We start from the raw sequence: 23,257 nt of genomic DNA, 5'->3' as shown, positions 1-23,257 counted from the left end.
ATGTCTCAGCATCAGTGCTAAGCCTCCAGGGTTAGACCTTGAGGGAGGACACCAGTAAAAGCACACTGATTTTGGTGGGCTAAAAGGATGTAGCTGCTTGAATAGGTCTGGACTTAATACATGCATTTAAAACATTTAACAGAATTGGGATCCAGGTTTCTGCTGTGAAAAATGCTGGCATCAGCACAGCTTTGTTGATGTCCAAGGCAGGTAGAGCCATATGGCACAGAGCTCATCCTAATGTGATCAGTGAACTCTAACAGACCTGTTATGCACAAAACCTACCCCATCTTTTCTCTCTTGCTCTCCATATGCCAAGAGAAGTTCAGAAATGAAGAAGGGATTAAAGCACTGCCAGGACAGAAACTGAAAAAAACAACAAAACCAGTCCAATTCTCTCATCACATGTATTCCCCAAAGGTCTTGAACTGTAAGAGCCTGCCTGCCTCCTGTAAGGCAGTGCAGCTGACAGCACTGAAAAGCTGAGAGAAGCTGGAGGCTGCTCTGCTGCATGCACCAACACCGTCACCCCAACCCATGAACACCTCTCACTCTGCATAGTTTGCAGCACACCACGTGAGAAAATGCTTCTCTCATTTGGTGGGATGAGCTACTTTGATACAGAACCGGTAGACAGCCAAGTCTGATCACCATCATTTTACTGAACAGCCCACAGTGCAAACTGCTGTCAGCTCCATGTTCGGGTTGCAGCCTTTCTGTACACGTTGGTGTACACCTGGGAAACCCAGCAGGTCAATATTAAAGGTGGGCCAGGCTCTTTCACCCCACCATCACTCTCAAGGTATTGCACTCACAGCGCCTTTTGTTTGCACAGGGGCAAGTTAAAACCTCCATCCAACCCAATGGGATATTCTGAATGGCCTGTACAAAATTACATAGGTTGAAGTAACATTGAATATTATTTTACCAAAATAATTGAATGCACTGATCGCATCTGAGACAATGTGACAATCTTACATTGAGACAAAAGAAACAAACATATGCAAAAGTCATAAACACAAAGTTTTGTTATTAGCAGATACTCCTTTTATTGTGAGACCACTTTAAAGAGCCAAGCAAACAATCAGTGTTATTTGAATACAGAAAAATCAGCTCAGACTTTTTCGGCCCAGCTTGCTGTAGGTCTTCTCTGTAGCAGTAGGCAGTTCACTTGGAAACTGCAATAATAAAACTGTGCAGTATCACGTAGCTTGTTCCTCATAAGTATGATGAGAAGAAATGGCTCCTAGTTAATAAAGAGTCGCATACTCTTATTTCTATTGGTTCTAGAATAAGAATTCACTACAGATATTTGTTAATTAGAAACAAATCAATGCAATTTGCACTACCATTACCACATTTACATTGTTGTATTTTGTTGTTGTTGTTCTTGCTGCTCAAAGACAAATAATATATTTTACTGCCTCCAGCATCATATATGGCTATTAGCAAAGTTCTGACTGATGGACATGAAGTCTTTGGTTGGTCACCTGAAGGCAGGATGGTATCAAGGCACTTCTAGCAGTCTTCATAAAGGACTTCATCTACTTGGACATCATTTTCTGTCACAGGTACAGATTCACAAATCTGTTCCCTAAATGCCAAGGCAATCGTGTAAGGCTTTCCACTGGGATGTTTCATACATCTTCCAAGATAGGTATCATAATATCCTTTCCCTCTTCCCAATCTGTTGCCTTTTTTGTCAAACCCTAGGCCTGGCATGAAGATAAGGTCAAGACCGCCTGTAGAAAAATAAAATACACGTTAATGGATGCAATGTGGATTTCCTGATGGCTGGACTACATCCAGATAATTTTATGCATAGCAAAAATGCTAGCTTTGTGTTTTGCAGAATGCTTCCCTTTCTTTGATCAGATGAAAAATACCTTGAATGCTAAGCCTGTGAATTTACATTTTCATCTTATCAATTGAATACTAGCTCAGCTGTAAAATAATCAGACCTTGAAAAGCTAGAAAGAAAAAAAATCTACCTTATAACAAATTTATTTTATCACTTTAACCTCACACTTGCAAATACAAACGATTACGACTATAAATCTAGACAGAGATTGAACTCAGAGAAATTAAATTCAGGAAGAATCAGAAAATCAAATGAACTTCAACATTTGCCACAAACATAGAAAAAGAATAAAGAAGGAGAGAAGAAAGATTATGCTCTCTCCCGCATAAGTGAGAACGAGCACCTTCTGGACACAGCTGTTAAAATGTCATGAACCTTTGAACATTCATCTTCCCAAAACCAAAGAGGCTTGAAGACAATATATTCTGAAAGTTCTTCTTTGCCAGGTATGCAAAGGGATGGAGTTGACACACTGAGCATCCATCCACCAGGCACAATCACAGCCACTCTGATGCTTCCCATCCCTTACACTCAAAGCTTGTTCTTTTGGCATTAGAAATCTTGCAAGGACATTCTCTGAACAAATGAATTTGGCTAGCTTGGTACTGACTGCTGAACTCAGAACACATCACTTATGAGTTTCACAGTGCAAATAAAGTCCTGCATTACTTGCTACTGCAGCAGACAGGCACTTAAGGAAAGAAGGTCAGGAATGGAAGGGGAAAGCTAGCATGGACAAAAACACAGCTAATGTGAGCCTGGAAAGAAAGCAAATGCTGCATCTCCATCCTCTGCTTCTTCCTTATAGGAATAGTAATACCTTAAGAAGCATGTTCCTAATTACCTTCTGCTTCCTTACCAGAGCTGGGATGCACCAGGTATTTTTCTGCTTTTCCTACATCCAAACCAAGTTTCTACTGCACAATTTTGGACTGCACAGCTCTCACCACTTTCAGCTGAGGAGCACGACTCAGCGTTCAAGGAGATACATGGGAGAATGTACTGAAAGAACCAGAGCTAAGCAGAGCTTTTTAGTTTCCAGGGAACCCCAAGTGAGACCAAGTATCAACTCTGAACTCAACTTGGAAGAGCAGACTAAAAGTGCACAGAAGACCAACTCATTTGCACAGGCTTCTCAAGCTCCTGGAGACTGTCTTCCACTGCTCATCATTCAGAGAGGAGTCACTGATGTGAACAGTTATCCATCATGATCCGACCGAATTAGAACATGGATATAACATATGCAAGGCATATATAAGAGACCCTTAAAGAAGATTGATCTTATAAAGCTTATAAGATCTTATAACATATTCTTGCTAACTGTATCATGCCTTTATAAGATCTTATAAGATCTTACAGTTAGCAAGAATATGTTTTTTAAAAAAAGGTCAAGAAAATTCAAAGAAGGAATTAGCCAAAGGAGAGGCTACATAATAATACTGGTTGATGTAAAAGGGAGTCCAAGTGATTCACCACACTGCAATCGACTTTTGTTTCATAAGAAAGACAAATGGTGAATACCAAACAAAGAAGAAAAGAGGCAACAGAGAGGAAATACGGTCTCTCCTGAAGACAGATGCCATTTTCATGGTATTACCACATAGACCATGATGTACCATGACAAATCTCAGTTTGTGAGTAAAAACCAACATTTGCCAATTGTCAGGTATATGGACTAAAATGTAGGAACCAACTGGTCTTTCCTGATTAGCGTGATCAGTAATGGAGATTATGCATGTCAAGCCCTCCTGCAATTAATACTATGCTTATTCCTTGTTCTACCCATGACTTGCCTCACACTGGCAATCCAGAGGCATTCAGGTGGCCCAGGAACCAGTATGTACCAAGCATCAACCATACTTAGAAAGAAACACATTCTGGCATACAATTGTTTTGAGCTTTTTTCGCTCCATGTGACTCTCATGGCAAAAAGAAGAAAACATTTGCAGTTGCTACTGCTAGTAGGTAGGACTGTACACAAGGGGCAAATTTGCTAGGCAAAAAGGTGCCATTTCTCTTTACATCTATATTACAGACAGAAGAAAAGCAAGCCAAGGGAAGCACTAAGGGAAGGAGGAATTGGCAGGAACAGTGCTGGGAAGAAAAATGTATTTTCTGTGTCGTTTAACTGATAGCACAGGGCACACTTGAGTGAATGTAGATGCATTAAAGCACTGTTTTCTTCTGGGTTCTCTGGAGAAATGGAGTCTGTTTTAATGACTCAGCTTCCTCTATAATCATGGAATTTTTATGCCAAATAACTCAAACAAGCTTGTGCAAATCTCAGTATGAAAAACAATGCTGTAAATGCCGTAACAGTTACCCTCATATATATATTTTTTTCCATTGGAGCACTGTGATACTGAATGCCTTTACTCTGACTCACAACACACTGATTGATATCCACACAACTCACACTGCACAAGATTTAAGTAAAACACCAAGCAAGACTTTCAGTAGAAAAATGGCACAGCTACCCTGCACGGAGCTTGAAGGCACTTCAAGAAGAATGTGCCCCAAAATCCCACTCTGGGAGCTAGACTGAACGGCCGAGAGCTGCATGCAGAAAACACTTCCCCTCCGCATAACCCGGGGAGCAACAAAACCTCTTGTGGTGCCTGCGGCGGCGTGGGGGAAGAGCCGTCACAGGATGAGAGGTGACACACAGATGAGACCAAGATTGCAGACGTGTAAGATTACTATCAGTGGCAAGCAGACATCAACAGGATGGCAAGGGAGGGTAAGGACATCTTACTCCTAAAGGCACTCCTCACACTGAGCAGCCTTCCAGCCCTGCAGGATCACAAGTTGCCACTCAGGATACTCTGCAGGCTTGCTCCTTTCCCACATCCTACTTCTCTCACTTTCACTCTGTGGAATGGCATCACTGTCCCTGACACCCCATCAGTTTTTATAGCCACTGTAAATGAGGCCTTGTGATCTTCACCTACTTCTGCCCCTCTCCTTGCAACGTTTCTCTCCCCCATGAGCCTTCAGTCCTTAACTAAAGGCTTGTGGATTCCTGTGACAGTACACCAGGAGCCCAGGGGAGAAAACCAACACTCACAGTATGCTCGCTGTCAAGAGGTCTCTTGCTGCAGGTAATCTGCACTCCTCCTGCAATACTTACAGAATGTCTGCAGAATGCTAAGGGCTGAACACCGTCTCAGGTAGCAATACACTGCACTAGCCCAGGTCTCCTATGAAGAGAATGCTAATGCTTCTTATAAACTTTAATTAAGCTACGGGGTATCCAAGTAAGGCTGGCAATTACAATGACAATCACCTAATACTCACTGTATCTGTGACATGAGCTCTTGTGGCCATAGCTCCTTCTACTGTGTAGTACTGTGTGTGAAATAATATACACTGACTTATCAATGTGGGCATGCAGCCATGCTGACATGGCCACACAGCTTTCATTTATACAGCTAAATAAAGCAGGGCCAGAAAGCAAATTCATCTGCAGGATCACAGCTCGTCCTTACTGTTCAAGTACCAGCACACTGCCTGGCACTATGAGAGACCAAAAGAAACGAGACAGGCCAAGTTCTCTGTAGTGGGGACAGGGCTGCTCTGTGCCACTTGGTCTTGCTTTATTTAGCAGAATGCAGTCACAGCTTCACAACCTGCCATGTGGCTGTACAGGCACACTTTGTACACACATCTATGTAGACAAACCTTATGTCACAGAGAAGTGAAATGACTGGCCCAAAGACTCAGGAAATGCGTGGCAAAACTACGTGCAACAGGCAGGTGTGCACACTGCCTGTCCCCCGCTTAACCAGCAGACCAAAGTATTAGTATCCTCTCTCTGCTGTTTTAAATAGGAATACAAAGTTTCAATTCCTCTAGGCAGCTGGTGAATTTCCTCCCTTCAGCAATGCATTTCTCATTACCCTTTATGATGATATCAAGTTTGATTTGTTCCCCAGGGAAAGATTTTCTCCTTGCACCTGATTACTTCTCCTCTCCTTACTCTGATGTTCCTATTTGAAATGCCAAGAGGCATTTTCTGAAGCATTCTTGACAATGGTTAATTACAGAAGGGTCCATCAGAGTGCACAGGTATGGGTCATGGAAGGGCTGCTGGGGCCTCATCCCAGGCAAGGCAGCCAGCACGACCTCCTGGATCTGAGTCAGCCTCACCTGCCTGCTGCCACCCACGGTGTGGGTCATGCATATCCCCTGCACAGCCAGACAGGATGGAACAGCAGTATGCCATCCCAGGGACACGGTAACCACAGGCTGCATCTGTGAGATAAACACTAACTTGAGCACTGAGTCTTAATATTGAAAGTACCGGTCTTGGTGACATGCAGGGTATGGGCCAGTGAGTTGTAATAACTGAGAAAGTTTAATTAATGGCAGAATCATTACTGTAACTTTAATTACTGTCAGCATCAGCACAGTTATGCCTTACCTCTCGGGTAGGTGCAAGCTTCTCAATGTACACTCTGCAGCGCACAGATCATCTGCTTCTGTATTTGCAGAGCACCTAACAGACCGTGGTCTAGGTTAATCACTAGATCTCAAGGGAAACAATTCCTCAAAAGTAAATATTTCAATTATGCTACAGAAAAACAAATTCCTTTCTTTTTATGACTAGCATTAAGCCTTCCCCTACAGAATGCCCGGAGTGCCCCTTACACCACTGCTGAGATTGCTAACCTCCCAGTCCTTCCTTCCAGATGGAAGCGTCCTATCCTTTGGACAAATACTGCCTTTTGTTTCAAACACATCATCTCTCTGCTACACACCTGCCTCACTCAACATTTTATCTGAATCCATGCACAACCATGACGCACCCACCAATATCTTCTGCACACATACATACACCCTATCTGCTCTGCCATCCATGTGCCACAGGTAATTGGTCTACTAGCCTGACTTGGGACAGCTTTTGTTATACTTCGATAAAATATTTTGCAGAAAATAGAGCCATCAGCAGAATCTACAAACAAGCACTGAGCAACTCAGCACTTATTTGTCTACTCGTCCATTCTCTGTTTTGTGTCAGCATGAAACATTGGTCTCACAGTTCACACTTGCCCTGCTGAACTACAGCATGATAAAATATTTATACTTCTCCCTGAGAAGCCACATTCTAGCCATCACTCATACAGGTTTAAAACAATGGAGCGGCAGTTACTCTCTTGTTATTAAACCTGCAAAACACACTAATAATTCCTTTTGATCAGCTTCCGTGCTATGAAGCTGCAGTCAAATAAACACCCTCCTTCTATTCTGAACTCATTTAAAACAAAATTTAGTGCCAATGCTTTTGAGAGGTAAAGGGCACTGCACAGCATCAGCTGTGGTACCTCAGCACTGCACAAACAAACCTGCTCTGCTCCAAAGTATCTCTTCATGTGTCATCAGTGAAGCTACTGTATAAGGCTCAGACTTGCAAATTCTAGCTGGGCTCCCAATGTGGGAAGGCTATGTGAGGCTATAACCATCACACTCATTTCCCCTGAGGTTTAAGTTGCAGTCAGCTGAGGTCTATGTCTCATTTTCAGCATTTGCCAAATGTCTACCCAAAAGAAAATTTGAACAAGTACTTTTCTATTTCACTATTATTCATCAAGCTGGCGTAAGCACAGTAAATTAACCATAATTACCCAATGCCTCCTACAAAAATGCCTGGTCTTGCAAATTCAGAGTAAAGGAAATCATTGTTTAGAAATGTTTGAGTTACCAGTCTGTGAAAAATTACTTACCTATTCCTGACATTCAGATAGTTGAGCACAGTTAAAATGATTTGATTGGGAAAGCATGGGAAACAAAAAATTTTTGGTCCTAAGGGTTGGTTGCACCTGGGTTCTCCTTTGTAAACCATCACAATGCTCTGAAGCAAGATGCACAAAAGAACAACTCCAAAGAGAAAACAAACTGCCTTACAGCTTCTTTAGAGCACATCAACACGTCTTGTTAAACCAGTGAATGCCAACTGCAGTGCTACTCCTTCAGAGAAACTCGCAAGGCATTGGTGCATGAACTGTTGATGCTGGGATTGTTGGAACTCCACTAAAACATGAGAATCTCTGTGTATCTCAATGTGTACATATGTGAGATTCTTCTAGATTTGATCAGCTACTTTTAACATAATGATTATCTAAGGACTTATTTAAATATTTTAAGCACTTCCACTTGACACATGTACATGTGCGCTTCATTTCTTCACTCTTGTTCTTCTTTTGCCTTCTGCTGTCTGGCTATTTTTAAATCAAAATATGTCACAAGTGAATCATTTGGGGATTTTTTTTCAACACATCATGTATCACTATCAATATTTCCAACCTCTTTGACTCAGTCAGCAGATAATCTTTCAAAACAGACTCCAAATTGCTTGTTAAACACAAACAGTTAAGACATCAGCTGTGTAGAAACCTGCAAGGAGCTACACCACTTGACAGAAACATTAGGCATGCTTACTGGCAGGGTTTGCTGAGCAGGTAGAGTCAGCTGGTTTGTAGGTAATAGCACCTTCACTGTTAGTGTCGAACATGTTAACATCACAGCAGCTGAGAAATCTGGCTTCTTTCATCACAAGATTTTGGTTTTTTTAAGCTTGCACAGCTTAAAAGATACTACAAACATCCCTGGAATTCTCTACCTCCCTCACTCCGGTTGCCCTGATTATCCAGAGATGTTGGTTTGGAGCACTTGCTCTCTCCTATGTGTGTGACAATGCCGGGATGAGACTTCAATTATAGGAAAACAGCCTAAATGTCATCAGTGCTCCACAGTATATCTATGGAATACTGACACCTGCCGGCAAAGGACTTCACATTACTCCTGGACAGCAATTTGCCCTCCATCTACACCCAAAAGCTGATTTCCATCCCATAAGCACAAAAGCCATCACAAGCAGGAAACGAGCACAGTTAGGATGCCAAAATGAAGATCAAGAGCTATCCTTACACTGCGAAACAGCTGCAAGGAACTCCTGCCCCCTAGAAGCCAGTGGCTCCCTGCCAGGTCCGTGGGATTTCCCACTGTGTATTTTGAATCTCAGCAAAGAGAACAGGAATTACCTGTGCCAGGAAGACAATTTTTTTGTAACTGAAAAAGTGTTGACCTGGCTTCAGAGCCCACCAAGCTGGCAGAAAACCAATCCTAGGGAAAAAAGAAGAAACAGTAATCCTGTGCTGCATTCATGAGCTGAATCTGCTCAGCAGTGAGTACCAGAGATGAGACCAGAGCTGGAGGACGAGGGGAGAACAGAGCTGGAAGCAAGACTAAGGCAGCAGGACAGCCCTCCTAGCACCAGCCTGCAGGCTCAGCTCTTTCACCAAACTGCATCTACAATCCACGTGGCCAAACACACAGGCGACCAGCAGGAAAAGGTGTCCTCTAAATTATTCAGACGATGTGCACCAAGGCACTGAGATAAGTTTGGTGTCCCCTCCTCCTTTCCAAAAAGGAAAATAAAGGGAGACAAAAATCTGTCTGGGTTAGTTCATGCAGCTAAAGATACCTGCATGTTTGTGCTTCCCTTGTACTAATTTGTTACACAGACTCATGCCACAAAACAACCCAACCTCTTATTTGCTTTTGAAAGACTCCTGTATCCAGGAGACAGGATAAAGAAAATGACAGTGCTACTATTCACTCGGTAGCAAAATTAGCACTCCAAAACAAAACGCTTTAGAGTCACTTGCAGTGAATTTAAAGCCTGTGCCTGTGTTGACTTTAGTTCTGTTTCAACTTTAATTGATTACTTGAGTCATCTTTTTAGTTGTTTTCCTGAGTGCAAGGAGAATGTTTTCTGCAAGAAGGCAAATGTGGATGTGACAATTAAAATTACAAAAAAAAAAGCACTTTTAAAGCCTTAATGAACTTTACATAAGCAAAAAGCCATAGCATAATAGAACTCTCAGACCTCCAGGTTCACTGCAGGATACCCTGCACAGACATAGTGTTAAAATTAAATCACAGTGTTCATCGTTTAGTTTTACACCAGTGAAATTCAGGATGAAGGGATACCAAAGGGCGTTACGAAGTGATGACACAGAGACACATGAACTATTCAATTTTGGAGTATTTTTTCCCAAATCTTTCAAAGACAGAGACTCTTTGTAATGATACCATGCATGCAGAGAATCATGGAATCATTAAGGTTGAAAAAGACCACTGAGATCATTAAGTCCAACCCCAGCTCCCCCCCCACCATGCCCACATGTCGCTCAGTGCAACGTCCCCACAGTGCTAGAACACCTCCAGCTGCCAGCTTCTGCAGGAGAATTCTGCAGGAGACACATTTCAAATAGAAGAAATGGGAGAAGTTCAACTAAAAGTATGGGTGCTCAAGTAGCAAATTGAGTGTGGAGTGTTACAGGGCTGTCTCAAGAGAGCTGTGGCAGCTGTGCAGCACCAGAGGAAGGGCAGGCATCACCGCAGGGGAGAGGGGTCCAGTGCTGGGGATGGCATCACACATCTTGCAGCTGAAGGCTGGAATGCACACAAACCTTGGGGGGAGCAGTTGCTGCCACAGCTGGGTCCAAACCCTGAAATAGCTATTTTTCCCAGCAAGTCTTTTCCTAGTGTTTCTTGTTAGGGAACGCACTATGCAGAATAATTTAAGATTACCTCTGGTCTATTTTACAGAGCTGGAATAATGTAACAGGCATTTGTGTAACAACTTGTACATGTGGGTTACCTGTGTGGAAACCACCAAAAAAGACCTAGCCAGCCTAGCTGATTTGAAAACAGTGATATGGTATGTACAGAAAGAATTAACTGATAGACTGTCATTACACATATTTCACAATGTTTATTCACCTAGGCATAATATGGTATCTTGGGCATCTTTTCTCCAAAATAACACAGAGAAATCGCAAAGGTTGACAGACCAGTGGGTGGAACTGCTGCAGATGTAGGAAAGCTTTCATATGAGAATAAGAAAACAGAAAATACTTGGCAAAGAAATATCGTTATAATACAGGCTTAACTAAGCAATGAATAATAAAGAGAAAGTAAATCAAACACCCTTATTTACTTCTCATCACAAAAGAATGAGGTATCACTTGAAATGAAAGCAGCAAATTTAAATTGAATACAAGGAACACAGTATTTCACATAACATAGGAACATAATACAATATTAACGTAACAGGGAACATAATGTGTCATATTATGACTGAGTACAACTCGCTGCTGTCAGAAGGCTGCAGAGCCAAGGGCTTAATACAAATAACATTAGATGCTTATAGGCACGACCAGAGTGCATAGAGTTAAAGCAGAAAAGAGAACTTGTTTGTAAGGGAATAAGTCAGGACCTGCATGTACAGAGGTGGGAAGAAATCTCAGTTATTGCTACAGAGGTACAAGTTGTGAGATTTCCTGCACCTTGTAAAACTCCTGATGCTGGACTGAATGCCCAGAGCTGTGACCCAGCACTGTGTGTGGGGAGCATTCTCTCTCTACAAGCAGACTCATCACCAGAATGTTAATGCCTCACTGGCACTGAATTTGTTCTCCTTATGCGTATCAAAATACTATGGCTCACTGTCTCCATGCAGAAGTTCATCCAAACTTCTGATCATTTCATTAACAAATAGATTACATTAAGAACTAAGCCTTGATTTTCAATTTTGTTTCGTCCTATGGTTTCAGATTTTCTTTTTTATGACCAGCGCAAAGAGACTTTAAATTATAATCTAACTCTTGACATATATTGTAGTGTAAGTTTTAATCAAGACTCCCAGAGGAAAGGAAAATCTAACACTATCCTCAATCACTTCACAATTTTGTTTAGAGTGTTTTTATTTTTTCTTACTAAACAGCAATATTTATCATGTCTGCTTTCCACAAACCCGTATTTCATTTATTCCAGATATGCAGATTGAAACGTATATCACTTAAGTATGTCACAGTTACCCCTGACTATTATTTACTACATGCCTTTTTTCAGAATGATTAACAGCATTTTGCATACTCCCATTAAACCTCCACGTACAACACCACTACCTCTAATGGATCTGAAGCAGCTTATTAGATCTCTGTGCTTCAAGGCAAGGCATTTTCTCTTCATACTGCCTTTTGATTCTCAACTCCCATAAGCCTCATCTTTCAAAATCCTCTCACTTCTGGTGCTTTCTGTTTTGGGCAGGAGAGGGCTCCTAGCCCATTATCTATCTTTTAACATCCCATTTTACTTTGCAGCTGTATGTTAAACCTCTTCTTCTTAAGATTGTATTGTCACTGCTTCAGATACACTTCTAAAGAACTTTGCTAAAATTTGGAACGATTAAGAATACAGACAGCATCACAAGGCAGACCATCAGTCCTGGCAACACGTGCAGCTCTTTGAATGTATGACTCAATAGTGGCATTTAGTGACAAGTGAAACCGAGCTTTTGAGGGCTAACGCATTTCTGCAGGGCAGATCCTAATGGAAAAGTTAAAATAGAGTTAATCAACATTCTGGAATCACTACGAACCACATGAGGTTGCTTGCAATGGCAATATAGATGAAGCCAGTGTTTCCTTGTGAGAATAAGTAGCTCTTGTACACCACACTTCCTTGCTACCAGCATGTTGGTGGCATTTATGTTGCAGCAAGGCTCAAAGTAAGTTGTAAGGATAGCAAAATATAACTAACCTCAGGAGCTAGCATACAAGGCTTTTGTGAAAACAAAGCAGCTGTAAATCATTACTAGACATGTTAGCATTTCCTCACTTCGTTTGAACTTTGGATTTTTCCTTGTTATTAATAAATAACATACTTTCCAAATCGTGGATTGTCTAGTTAGCATCACACTAATTATTTTGAAGGTACAACACAAACACTGCAATCAGGAGGTCACCAGATTTCCAGTAGTGAGAATTCTGGAAGTCTCCAAAGTAAATTACAAATCTAGTTCTTTATACATTTGTTTCTGGGAGCAAAAATACTTATGTTTCAGGAGAGTAGCTGCAGCTTATTCAGCATGGCCCATTATCACAAGATACTACATTTTCAGATGACATTTTCCAGCCTGGGTATTTCTGCCAAACCGAGGTTGTTTTGTTCTTTTTTTTTTCTTTTTTTTTTTTTAATTTCAGACAAAATGGTTCATCGGACTCTGAGAACAAAGCTAGCAAAAAATGTTCAGGAAAGCTCTGCAGCTCCATGTTTTCAGGCGAGAAATCTTCATCAGAGTAGCCTTTGTGTCAACGATGTGGCTGTAACCCTTCCAAAGTCCATTTGAGTCAGTCTTATAAAATGCTGTTAAAACCTGCTGTTTGCACAGGCTCAGGAGAGATCTGTCAGAGTTAATGCTGGGCCTCTCCAGTTGTCACCCTCTCCAAACCGCTGCTGGAGCTGCAAGCACATGGACAGCCCCACAACTTTCCAGGAACCAGTGCCAGTTTACATGGGACATTCCCTCCATTCTGCCTACCCCACAGCCACATGGCAAACTCAATCCAGCCACTTATCTGACTTAAAAGATCCCAACCCAAATAGGAAGATAGGAGGAAAATATTCTTCATCCAGTTTATGACGGGGAGGCTGGGGTAGGAGCATGCTGCAATCACAGAGAAGGAACGTTCCTAAAGCCAGCAGAGAGAGCTGGAGCTGCAAGTTCAGGCCTTCCAGCCTGCAGCACTCCAAGCCACGGGCAGCCAGGAGGGCCCCCATCACAAAGCCTGTCGAACTGGGGCAAGACTGGGAACTGAAACAAGGAAGGAAATGACTGAAGTTTCACTAGCATTTCTTCTGGCGAGCCACCAGTTTACACAACCCCTCATCACCAGCTCCCTACCAAGCCTGTAGCTGCAGCAGTCCAAATGGCACATGGCCCTGCATGAGAGGAGAGCCTTTTACTGGTGGTGGGCTGGTTCTAACCTAGACTAGGTTCCCAGTACAGATACCTGTACCGCTCCACAGAGGAGGGATAGGGACAATGAGAAAGAAAGCAAGGAGGAGAGGGTAGCAGCTTATTTAACACTGCAGTGATCAACAAAAACAATCACCGAACTATGCTTGAGATGCAATTCTGCACTGTTTAGTGGAAGAAAATTGAAATTTAACAGAAGGTGAACTCTTCCAAGCCAATGAAGAAGAAGCCAGCCCAGGGGGGAAGGAAATAAGTAAATTGGGACTAGGAATCTTGTATGTCTGGGCTCAGACAAGTGAAAGAAGAAAAAGCACATGATGTCCTCCTTTCTGGTGGAGGGAAGCTATTTATGTTGGCCCAGCTGCCCACGAAATGACAGCCTATGGCTGGGAGGAAGAGGAAAGAGGGAGTTGGGTCAGAAAGGATGCTTGGAGATGGAGACTTGGACTTTTGGGCAAAGAGCTGGAGGGCTGGAGGCAGACATTACGTTCACAAAAAAATTACAGGTTTGAAAAGAGGCTGTATGGGAATGAATCAATGATTGAGCACCTGGTGAAGGGACACAGCCAGCCCAGGGAGCACAGGTGAAAGCAATTCACTTGTGTAACTGGAACCAGGTTCCACCTCTCCCTAAGCCTCATTTAAGTGGTGGCTGCCCCACAAGACAGGTCTCTACCTGGAGATCCTTCCTTTTGGTGTATTTGGCAAGACCTGATCCTGGGGAGGAGTAAGTAACTCTTTCTTTGGCTGGATTATGACCATCAGCTTATTTTGGGGATAATTTAGAACAGGTTATCTACCATTGCTTTTCCTTATAGGGGCATTTTATCAAAAGGACACGTTGAATCCAGTTCCAGGAAGAATAATCTATTCTTACAAGGAATAACTTAGCCTTTTGTTTTTCCCTCTAGCTCTCAAGGCAGTTTAAAATAATAATAAATTCAAATACAAGCAAAGAAAACCACGTCCAGCCTGCTGAACCACACCACCTCTTTAAACCACACTGAGATGAGAGCTGCTGGGTAGGTACCCCTTAAATCTCTGTAGGAATCATAACAAAAAGCAAACAGGGAGCACGGTTTTATCTGATTGACTCCTTCCAAAGTTGTGCAAGGTGTCTATACTCCCACAAGCAGTTACTGTGGTGTATAGGATCTTTCATCAAAGGTACTATTTCAGCAAACACCATACTAGTACGTGTTTATACTTTAGATGGGCAAGGATACAAACAAGTGAAAGGGCATGTACTGAGAAAATGTACCAATGGCTTGTTCCAGAGGTGGTTGAAAATTTTTCAGCAGAGACAACTAGAAATCAGCTGAGTAATGCACACATATACATCCCTACCCCAAACAAAATATCTAGACTTTTTCTGCATTTGTTACTTGTTACCATGTCCATTTAGCTTGAAGGACAGAACTCTTCATATGAAAACTAGTTACCAATGCACAGTAGAGAAGACAACAGACTCTCTGTTACTACAAAAACCGCAGTGGCTTTTGCTATGCCAACGATGTGTAACACCATGTACTACCAGGGTGAAAACAGGTAAATCCTGATCTAACAAAAAAGGACTTTCTTCAAAAGGCAGGGTTGGTGCCTAGTACTCACAGCCTGTGAGTACTATGAAGACTAGGAAACCTGATGTGAAAATTACTTAGCCTTACATTTGAGCTATTCTTCACAATAACCATGCCTGTAAAAAGGAAAGAAGTTTAAAGGACTGTCTGAATTTGAGCTTTTTGTCATGCAAAATGAATACACTCAGTAGTGACATGACTTATTTATGTACCTGCAGGGTATTCCTTGGAAATTACATAGCAACTTATGAAAGCAATGGGAACATTACTAATATAACACCATGTCATCTCCTGATATCAGAGTAAATGCCTTGGATCACCACAGTATTTGATAACATCACAAAGATAAATGTTTCATCCATGCATAATTCCAACAATGGAGGATGAATGTGGCAGCAAGGCAATTTGCATTCCTGCAAATGTACCAAAACTCAATGGATATAACTGACACAAAAATGTAGCAGAAGTGTTTTAAAGAAGCACTGAAAGGCAGTGTCTGTTTCTGTGGGGAAAGATTGAGGTGAGTGTGTCCAACCATGCCACGAAGAAAAAACCAAACTTACTTTATAGTTTTCAAAACCTATCCAGGGAGAAAGGATTAGGGTCTGACTTCCAATCCACAATGAATTAATTACTCCTTTGTTACTGAGTACAAAAGATTAAACTAAAGCTTTAGGCAGAGCAAGTCTGATGCGGTTGTGCATCAGCAGTTACAACTGCTGGTCATAAAAACAGAGTACCATTTTAAAAGTCACCAGGCTTTCTTGTTATTGTTCTGTGCCCATCACCAGACCCAGGTGCAGAGGATGAAGCAGCTCCAGAGCTAAACAGGCACCAAAGCTTGCTCCTGCATTCTCCATCTTCACAGCCCCAAACAGGTCATCCCCAAGATAAACTCTATACCAGGTAATTCTTGCTCTCATTACAATTAAAATTGTGTGCTTACTCTGTGATCTTTGCAAGAGACTAAATTTAACTAACAGCAGCTCTTTGACAGTACAAAAGCTTGTTTCAAGTATCTAAACCAAGCCCAGTCAACAGAACCCTGGACTTTTTATGGGTTACCTTCAAAAGCCCTGAGAAACCACAGATACCTGCAAAAAAAACCAATAGGAAAACAAATAACAGCACTAAATATTAAATGCAAAGAGCACAGCTGTATGAAGCAGTTGAATCCTTTGCCAGCTATCCTGCAGACACAGACAGACAGGACTCTGGATTAAGGAAGAGGTAATAATAAATAAAAGGGAATCAAACGCAGTGAAAATGCTGATAAATGAAGACTATGTACTAAAGCTAATGCTTTCAGCAATGTTTGTCTAAAGCACAGCGTTCAGGGAAAGTGCATTAGCATCCCAAAACAAATGCAAAGCCCAGTTCAGCCAAACAGCTTTATATAAGTTTTATGTTTCTGTATTGAACATTCAAAAGCTGTAAGTCTGTGAGGTGTGGAAGCTGCCTGCATGGTAAATTTCCGTCTAGAGAAAATTTCCCCAGACTGAGGTTTCAAGCACAAATTCACCATGTTTTCCATTAATACAACTAAAAAATTCTGCAGATGTTTCAGGGTGATGTTATTGTTTATCAAAAGTGAAAATAATTAACGCAGACAAAGAAAAAGTAAGATTGCTTACAGTTCTTTAGAAATTGGGGAATTTTACGGTAAAAGACAGAGAGGTTATTTTGGGATCAAGGCAGACCTACGTGAACTTTTCAACCCTATGAAGAATCAGTGTCTGAGACACCACTGTAAGACCAAAATAAAAAAAATGTAAGGGAACAATGATTGAAAAGAGTTTATGGTATTTGCCCAATCCTACAAGCAAGTTATCTTATTTTCAGTCTAAGGTCTCAGTCCAGAAAACTGTTCTGCATGGGCAGCACTGTGCTTCACCCATGCGATACAATTTTCAGGATCAAAGATTTCAGAAAATTCTCATGTCAGCCTATAGGCATCATCTGAAAAGTTTTGTACTTTTCAGGCAGTGGAAATTAAAGTTCTCAGAGCATATCTGAAAACTGTGAATCCCTGTGACTTTCAATGGCAGCTCAAGAGACTCCTGGCAAGGTTCTGCCTCCTCCGTGAGCCTCTATGCTATGCTTGCCAAGATTGCATTGAGCCTGTCCTTGGAACAGGACCAGGGAGATGATTTATCTGGAGTGATGGACTTATTTCAGTTGGATCAACTGTCCAGTCTTGCTCTTGCCAGCTTTGCTGACAGTGGCGGCAGAGAGCAGCGAAAAACAGGCAAGAGAAAGTAACACCTGCTAACACTGACTTCAGCATCTCTACCAAAACATGTAAGACCAAAGCAAAGCACTTAATTTTTGTGATCAGATTATTTCCTACCAGGCTGCTCCTGCTCAACAACCCTATGCTGTATGATGAAATCACTCACCGCCAGCAAGAGCTTCCTCTCTTGCGCTGTCATCATCACTAGGCTGAAGAATATTCCAGGATGTCAAAGTAAGTGAAGAGATGTCTGCAGCTGATGACAACTTCAGCATGTCCATGTGATTGCTGTGAGGTTTGTAACGTGGGATGAAACACTCTTTGCCTTGCTTAAAAATGTCCTTAATGATTTCTTCTGTCTGGATTTCATCTGGCATGCTCAGGAAGATTGCAATTCTTTTGGATTCTTGGTACTTGGAATGCCCAATCACCTATAAAGGAAACTGCAATCATCAGTTCAGGAAAAGTTCACAAAAAGACTGATTTTATTTTAATTAAAAACGCCACTGGAGGAAAATACCCATTGGAAAAAGTAGAGATACAAATTACTATAAAGAGAATAAAATGTCTTTTGTTTCCTGTTCCAACACTTCTACCATCAGCAAAATCAAAATAAGCAAATTTTTGTACCCAGATAAAAATAAAACGGGTTGAGACTATCAAAAAACAATTTTGGAGTCAGTCCAAACCCTTTAAATACTTATGCCATACAGCACCAGTATCTTTAAATACCCAGCATCGCTGTCAGAACTGCCAGCTTATACAGAAGGTTTTTGCATTCCTTTAATTCCATCTTTTTTGCATGCTGTGCTTCATAACTGGACCTGGCCACAATGAGAAGCGCATTGATTACAATAACTCAAAAGAAAATATGCATTAGAGCAGTTGACTGCAGAGCTCAAAGTCTTACAAGATCAGGCCTTTCTTTTGTTAATCTGGAATGCCTTTCCAAAAGCAGATTTAGATGCACAGCTATAAACATCACCTGCTTGTGATGAGTAATCTTATTACTGTATGTTTTTCAGAGGTTGAAGGAAAGATGGCCTTGCTGGTTTTTGATTTTCAGGAGGTTGTCTGTGCTGGACTTAGGAAAGATTGAATGTAGGAAGGAAAATAAAAAAGCAGTGAATGTGGTTAAAAAAAAATAAAAAATAAAAAAAATTAACAGATTCATACCTTGCTGTGTCTCTGCCAAATTCCAGATTAAATCCCATATTAAAATTTGTGAGGATTTTTTTTTTTAAAGGCTTGTCTTCTCCTTTTCTAGTATATTACAAAACAAATACAAATGGGTCCCTTGTGAATTAAATGTGATTTATACTTGTTCTACATGCTTCCAGTAATCTATCAAAAATTGATAAACAGTGCTTATCTACGAACAGAGAACAGCAAATCCTCTGTGTTTACCAAACTTCAGGGTAACTGCCCTACTGAGCTTTAGCCCTTGCACTTTTTTTGGAGAAAGATATGCTAATATCTGAGTTTCAAATTGGTTCTCATTCCCTTTTATTCTTTCTTTCTAGCAGCCCAGTTACAAACCCAGTTGAAGTACGAAAAGATGGATGTATTTTTGTAAGGTAAGATATAATGAGATACTCCAGCCCTGATTATGGTAATGTTCTGCTTGATGATAGAGCACCCAGCAATTCCAAAGTGTATTTTATTTCTCTTTGTAGCTTACCCAACCTTACCCATGGATTCTTCCAACTAAGTTATTAAGCTCTAAAACAACAGAATCTCCACGCTAGCCTTTGTTTGAGAGAACAGACTACTGAGTTGAATCACAGCACTGTCCAGAGCTTGCAGTTTGTTACTGAGGGGCTCCCTCTCTTTCTCAGGGGTTCAGAGAGCAGAGAAACTGAAACACAGCTCTCCTCTTTCAAAGTGGGTGCTGTGGGCACCATACAGGCTAAATGTGTTCTCACATGTCCAACAACACATTGATTATGCAGCACAGAAAGAAATGAGGTTGGAGATGTAAAACCACAAGCTACCAGGAAGACAAAATTTCTGATGTTTTCAGAAATGTGAAGATGAAGCTGCTCTGAGTAGTTTCTGAGAAGAGTGAAAAAATTTCCACGCTTAAAAAATATTATGTGCCCTTTGCTCACCCGCTGATGGCTATTACTGCAGAATCAGAGCATGCAAACAGCATGACTTCAATCATGGATGTGCACATTAAAAAAGAATAGTCATCCAGAAGCTAATTAAACACCAGTGGCTAGGCCAGCGAGTGTAGCAATTTCAGTTTGAACTTAAAGATCATTCTGAGATGAGATTTTGCTTTGAAAAATATTGTTCAGGTGCTATAAAATAATGTGCTCGCTTTTATTAGCTGCCATTTCTGGTACGTATTATAAAGCTGCCCTTTGAGCCTCACGCTGTTCCACGTATTTTCTCAGCACTCTCAAAAACTTCACGCCTATCACATCGCTTTCCCATGAGGAAGCTGACTGTTTCCTGTCACTGCAGAATGCCATCCTGTCTGAAGAAAGCTCAAGACTTTCAACTTGTGTCATACCAGCAAAATGTCATGGTGGCATGAATTTGTCATATTTCCCCAGCCTTCCTTTAAGTAAAACAAAAGCTTTACTTTTTGGCATGTTCTTACCACCAAGAGTAAGTGTGCTGTTGCTGAGTGCATCAGCTGTGTTCAGACCAAGGCTCTCCAACCATTCTGCACTACGTGGCCTGGGTGCTTATAAGGTTGGCTGAAGACTGTGCATTTTTGGACTGAAATTTAAGGATAGGATGTGAAATTATTACAATGCAAACATATTTCAGTAGGACTTTATATATATAAAAGAGGAAAAAAAGAATGAAATGTTCCAAATTAAAAAAAAAAAAGCATCCGTGAGTTCTAGTTCAACCCCTGTCCTAAAGTTTCTGTGCTGCTGTGTCACGGAGTGGCAGCACAGCACCATTAGGTGAAGTTTATAAAATGATTTCAGATCCTTCGGCAGGAAAATAACTCTATAAATGCAAATCACCTACATGTACATGCTGGTGCTGCAAAAAAAAAAAAAAAAGAAGAAGAAAAAAAAAGATGACTGTGTTCTATTACACACAGTGACTGCAAAATATCCTTTTATTGTGTTTCCTAAAATGATAAAACACAGCAATATAAAAGTTCAGTCAGCAAACGGAACGTTCGCAAAGCACGGCTGAGGTGAGCCCTGCCGGCAGCTCCGCGGCACGGAAATGACAGGGAAGAAGCGCGCTGAGAGGCACGGACGGGAAGCGGCAGCCAAAAGGCCGCGACCAGGCGGTGGCAAAGCTTTCAGACGTGCTTTGCTGGGCGCGCGGAGCGATGTGACAAAAGCAGGACGAACGCCCGCCGCAAAACCCCGCTGCTTTGGGCTCCGTCGCAAAGCTCGCCTTCAGCCTCGCCGCCTCCCAGCGCGGCAGCAGGAAGAGAAGAGCTCGCTCCTCGCTGCGCTCCACGAGGTGGGGTGGTGGGGGGGGGGGGAAGCCGGGCTCACCGCTCCGGCCCCTGGAATGCCCGCCGCCCTCCCCCCGCCCCCGGGTTCCGCTCTTCCTGGAAGCAGCGCACCCACCTTGCGACTCAGCAGCCGGGACTGCCGCTGCTTCTCCGCCGCGCCCAGGGCCCGCAGTCTGTGCCGCAGCTCCGCTCGCAGCGTCCGCTTGGCGGCCGCCAGCGCCGCCGCCATTTCGCTGCCGCCCTCCGCCGGCGGCTCCATGCGGCCGCGGCACCGCCTTGCCGAGCTCGCGGGCCGGGCACCGCTGAGGTTTCCAGTTCGACGGGCCGGCCAGGGGTGCCGGGTGGCCTCTGAGATGAGTTCATGGTCTGTCCACGCTCGGTCAGTCACCTCCGCTCAGCGCTGCCTGCAGGGAGCTGGGCAGTGCCGTGGTTTAGGGCCAGGGAAAGCTCTGGTGGGCTCTGGGCACGGTCTGCGCTTCGTTTGGCCACCAACCTGTGAGGGTGCGGAGTCACAAAAGCTTCAGGGTTGGAAAAGTGCGCTAAGATCACCCAGTTCCAACCCCAGCCCACGTGTCCCTCAGTGCCACATCCCCACGGTTCTCGAGCACCTCTAGAAGGGTGACCACACCACCTCTGTGCCACTGCGTCACAGCTCTTTCGGAGAAGACCTTTTTCCTAACGTCCAACCTGAACCTCCCCCCTGCAACTTGAGGCCATTCTCTCACCCTATCGCTGTTACTGGGAGCAGAGGCTGACCCCCGCCTCAGCACAACCTCCTGCCATGCAGTTGCAGAGAGCAATAAGGTTTCCCTAAGCCTCCTCTTCTCCAGACTGAACCATCCCAGCTCCCCCAGCTGTTGCCTGTAAGATTTGTGTCCAGGCCCTTCACAGCTTCATGGTCCTTCTCTGGACACGCAGAAGGGTGAGCCCAGTGCCATGCCAAAACATCTTCAAGGCCCCTCATTTCTTTTTTCAGTCTAGCATCGATTGCAAAGAATTTCCCCTTTCTTAATTTTGTTGTAGAAAGGGAAATTACACTTCAGCAGGATATTTGATCACTGCCTGCCAGATGGTTTCACATCCCTACAGGCCCTGGTGATGGCTGGAGGACCTGGAATGCGGATGAGATTTTGTGAGCTGCAAGGAACAGAAAGCGCTGCACCCGCAGCAGCTTCACTCCCCATGTGTGCAGGCCTGGGTGATGGGCTCAGAAAGGAGATACTGCCAGTGTCCTTTGGTTTCCTCATTGTTAGGGAAGTGGGAACAGGCACTGTCATGCATCTGCTCTAGGTGTTCATAGAATCATTGGAAGGAACCCTTCGAGGCTATCTGGTTCAACTCCCTTGCGCTGAACAGGGACACCTACAGCTGATCAGGTGCTCAGAGCCCTGTCCAGCCTGACCTTAGGTGTCTCTAGGGATGGGGCACCCACTGCCTCTCTGGGCAACCTGTGCCAGTGCCTCACCATCTTTATTATAAAAAAAATCTTTACTTATATCCAATCTAAATCTCCCTTCTTTTAGTTTGAAACCATTTCCTCTTGTCCAATCACAACAGACCCTGCTAAAGAGTCTGTCTCCTTTTTTACAGTCCCTCTTTAGACACTGAAAAGGAGGCCAGCTGAAGTCCAGCTATGAATGCTAAATCATCTCTCTTGCTTTCATGGAAGAGGAAGTGATACAGTTTCTGGCAGATGTTAACATCTGTGTGTGTAGTTAAAGCCACCAAGTTGGCTGGAGAACCCATTACCAGGAGAAGGCTGGTTCATTCTGCCAGTGTCATAAGGCCTTGGTGATACAGAGCATTTATCTCAGAATGTTGCTGCTGTGAGCACAGGCCCAGTGCTACCTTGGCTCCCAAATGTAGTACAGTCAGCACAGCTAAAGAACACCCTTCTAGAATGAATCAGTGAAAAACTACTGTTAAAAGTTTCAAATCAAATGGTGCTTGAGTCAAAATAATAGTTGCCCCAGACTATAAAAGTCTGGAAATCTGTTAGGGCTACTTGTGAATTTGCTGACTTGGCAGTGTAACCCAAAACACTCATTTCTGTCATCAAAGTTGATTCAGATCATTTATTTTATGAAAACTGGTCTGTTGCTTTTATAAACTACCATATCATACTTGAGCACTACAGCAAATGTAGTATTGACATTCTTGGTCTTCACTTCTAACCCATGTATTATTTAGAATTTCCAGTGGCTCTCTAACAGCTTTCATGAGTTACCTTAACGAGGTAGATCTTCCCCCCTTCTCCCATCCTACATTTTTTTCTGAGACAGATGAGGCCCACCATAAGATTTGAAAATACATA

At 42.7% G+C, this 23,257-nt stretch overlaps 1 protein-coding gene and 1 long non-coding RNA gene across 5 annotated transcripts; one reads left to right on the top strand and one right to left on the bottom strand.

The window, feature by feature from the left end:
* Positions 1-905: 905 nt before the first annotated feature.
* On the bottom strand, positions 906-21,202 carry MTHFS (methenyltetrahydrofolate synthetase). The gene is made up of 3 exons (XM_031587720.2): positions 21,059-21,202; positions 17,668-17,932; positions 906-1,742 (listed from the first exon to the last, which is right to left on the bottom strand). Exons 1-3 carry the CDS (start codon positions 21,200-21,202, stop codon positions 1,519-1,521), a joined length of 633 nt encoding a protein of 210 aa, XP_031443580.1. The 3' UTR covers positions 906-1,518.
* Positions 14,366-21,198, top strand: LOC116225378 (uncharacterized). Of its 4 annotated transcripts, XR_016470415.1 has the most exons (7): positions 14,373-14,415; positions 14,600-14,710; positions 15,487-15,788; positions 16,060-16,174; positions 17,607-17,735; positions 19,025-19,078; positions 19,178-21,198. It is a non-coding gene; the product is annotated as an uncharacterized LOC116225378 (long non-coding RNA). The 4 variants fall into 4 exon arrangements; XR_004166047.2 differs by lacking the exon at positions 15,487-15,788 and having other exon boundaries at positions 17,622-17,735; XR_004166048.2 differs by lacking the exon at positions 15,487-15,788.
* Positions 21,203-23,257: the final 2,055 nt, after the last annotated feature.

Source organism: Phasianus colchicus, chromosome 12, assembly GCF_987193195.1.
Source record: "Phasianus colchicus chromosome 12, bPhaCol1.hap1.1, whole genome shotgun sequence".
Taxonomy (NCBI): domain Eukaryota; kingdom Metazoa; phylum Chordata; class Aves; order Galliformes; family Phasianidae; genus Phasianus; species Phasianus colchicus.
Note: the sequence above shows the minus strand (reverse complement) of the source record. Positions and strands in the feature narration are given on the sequence as shown.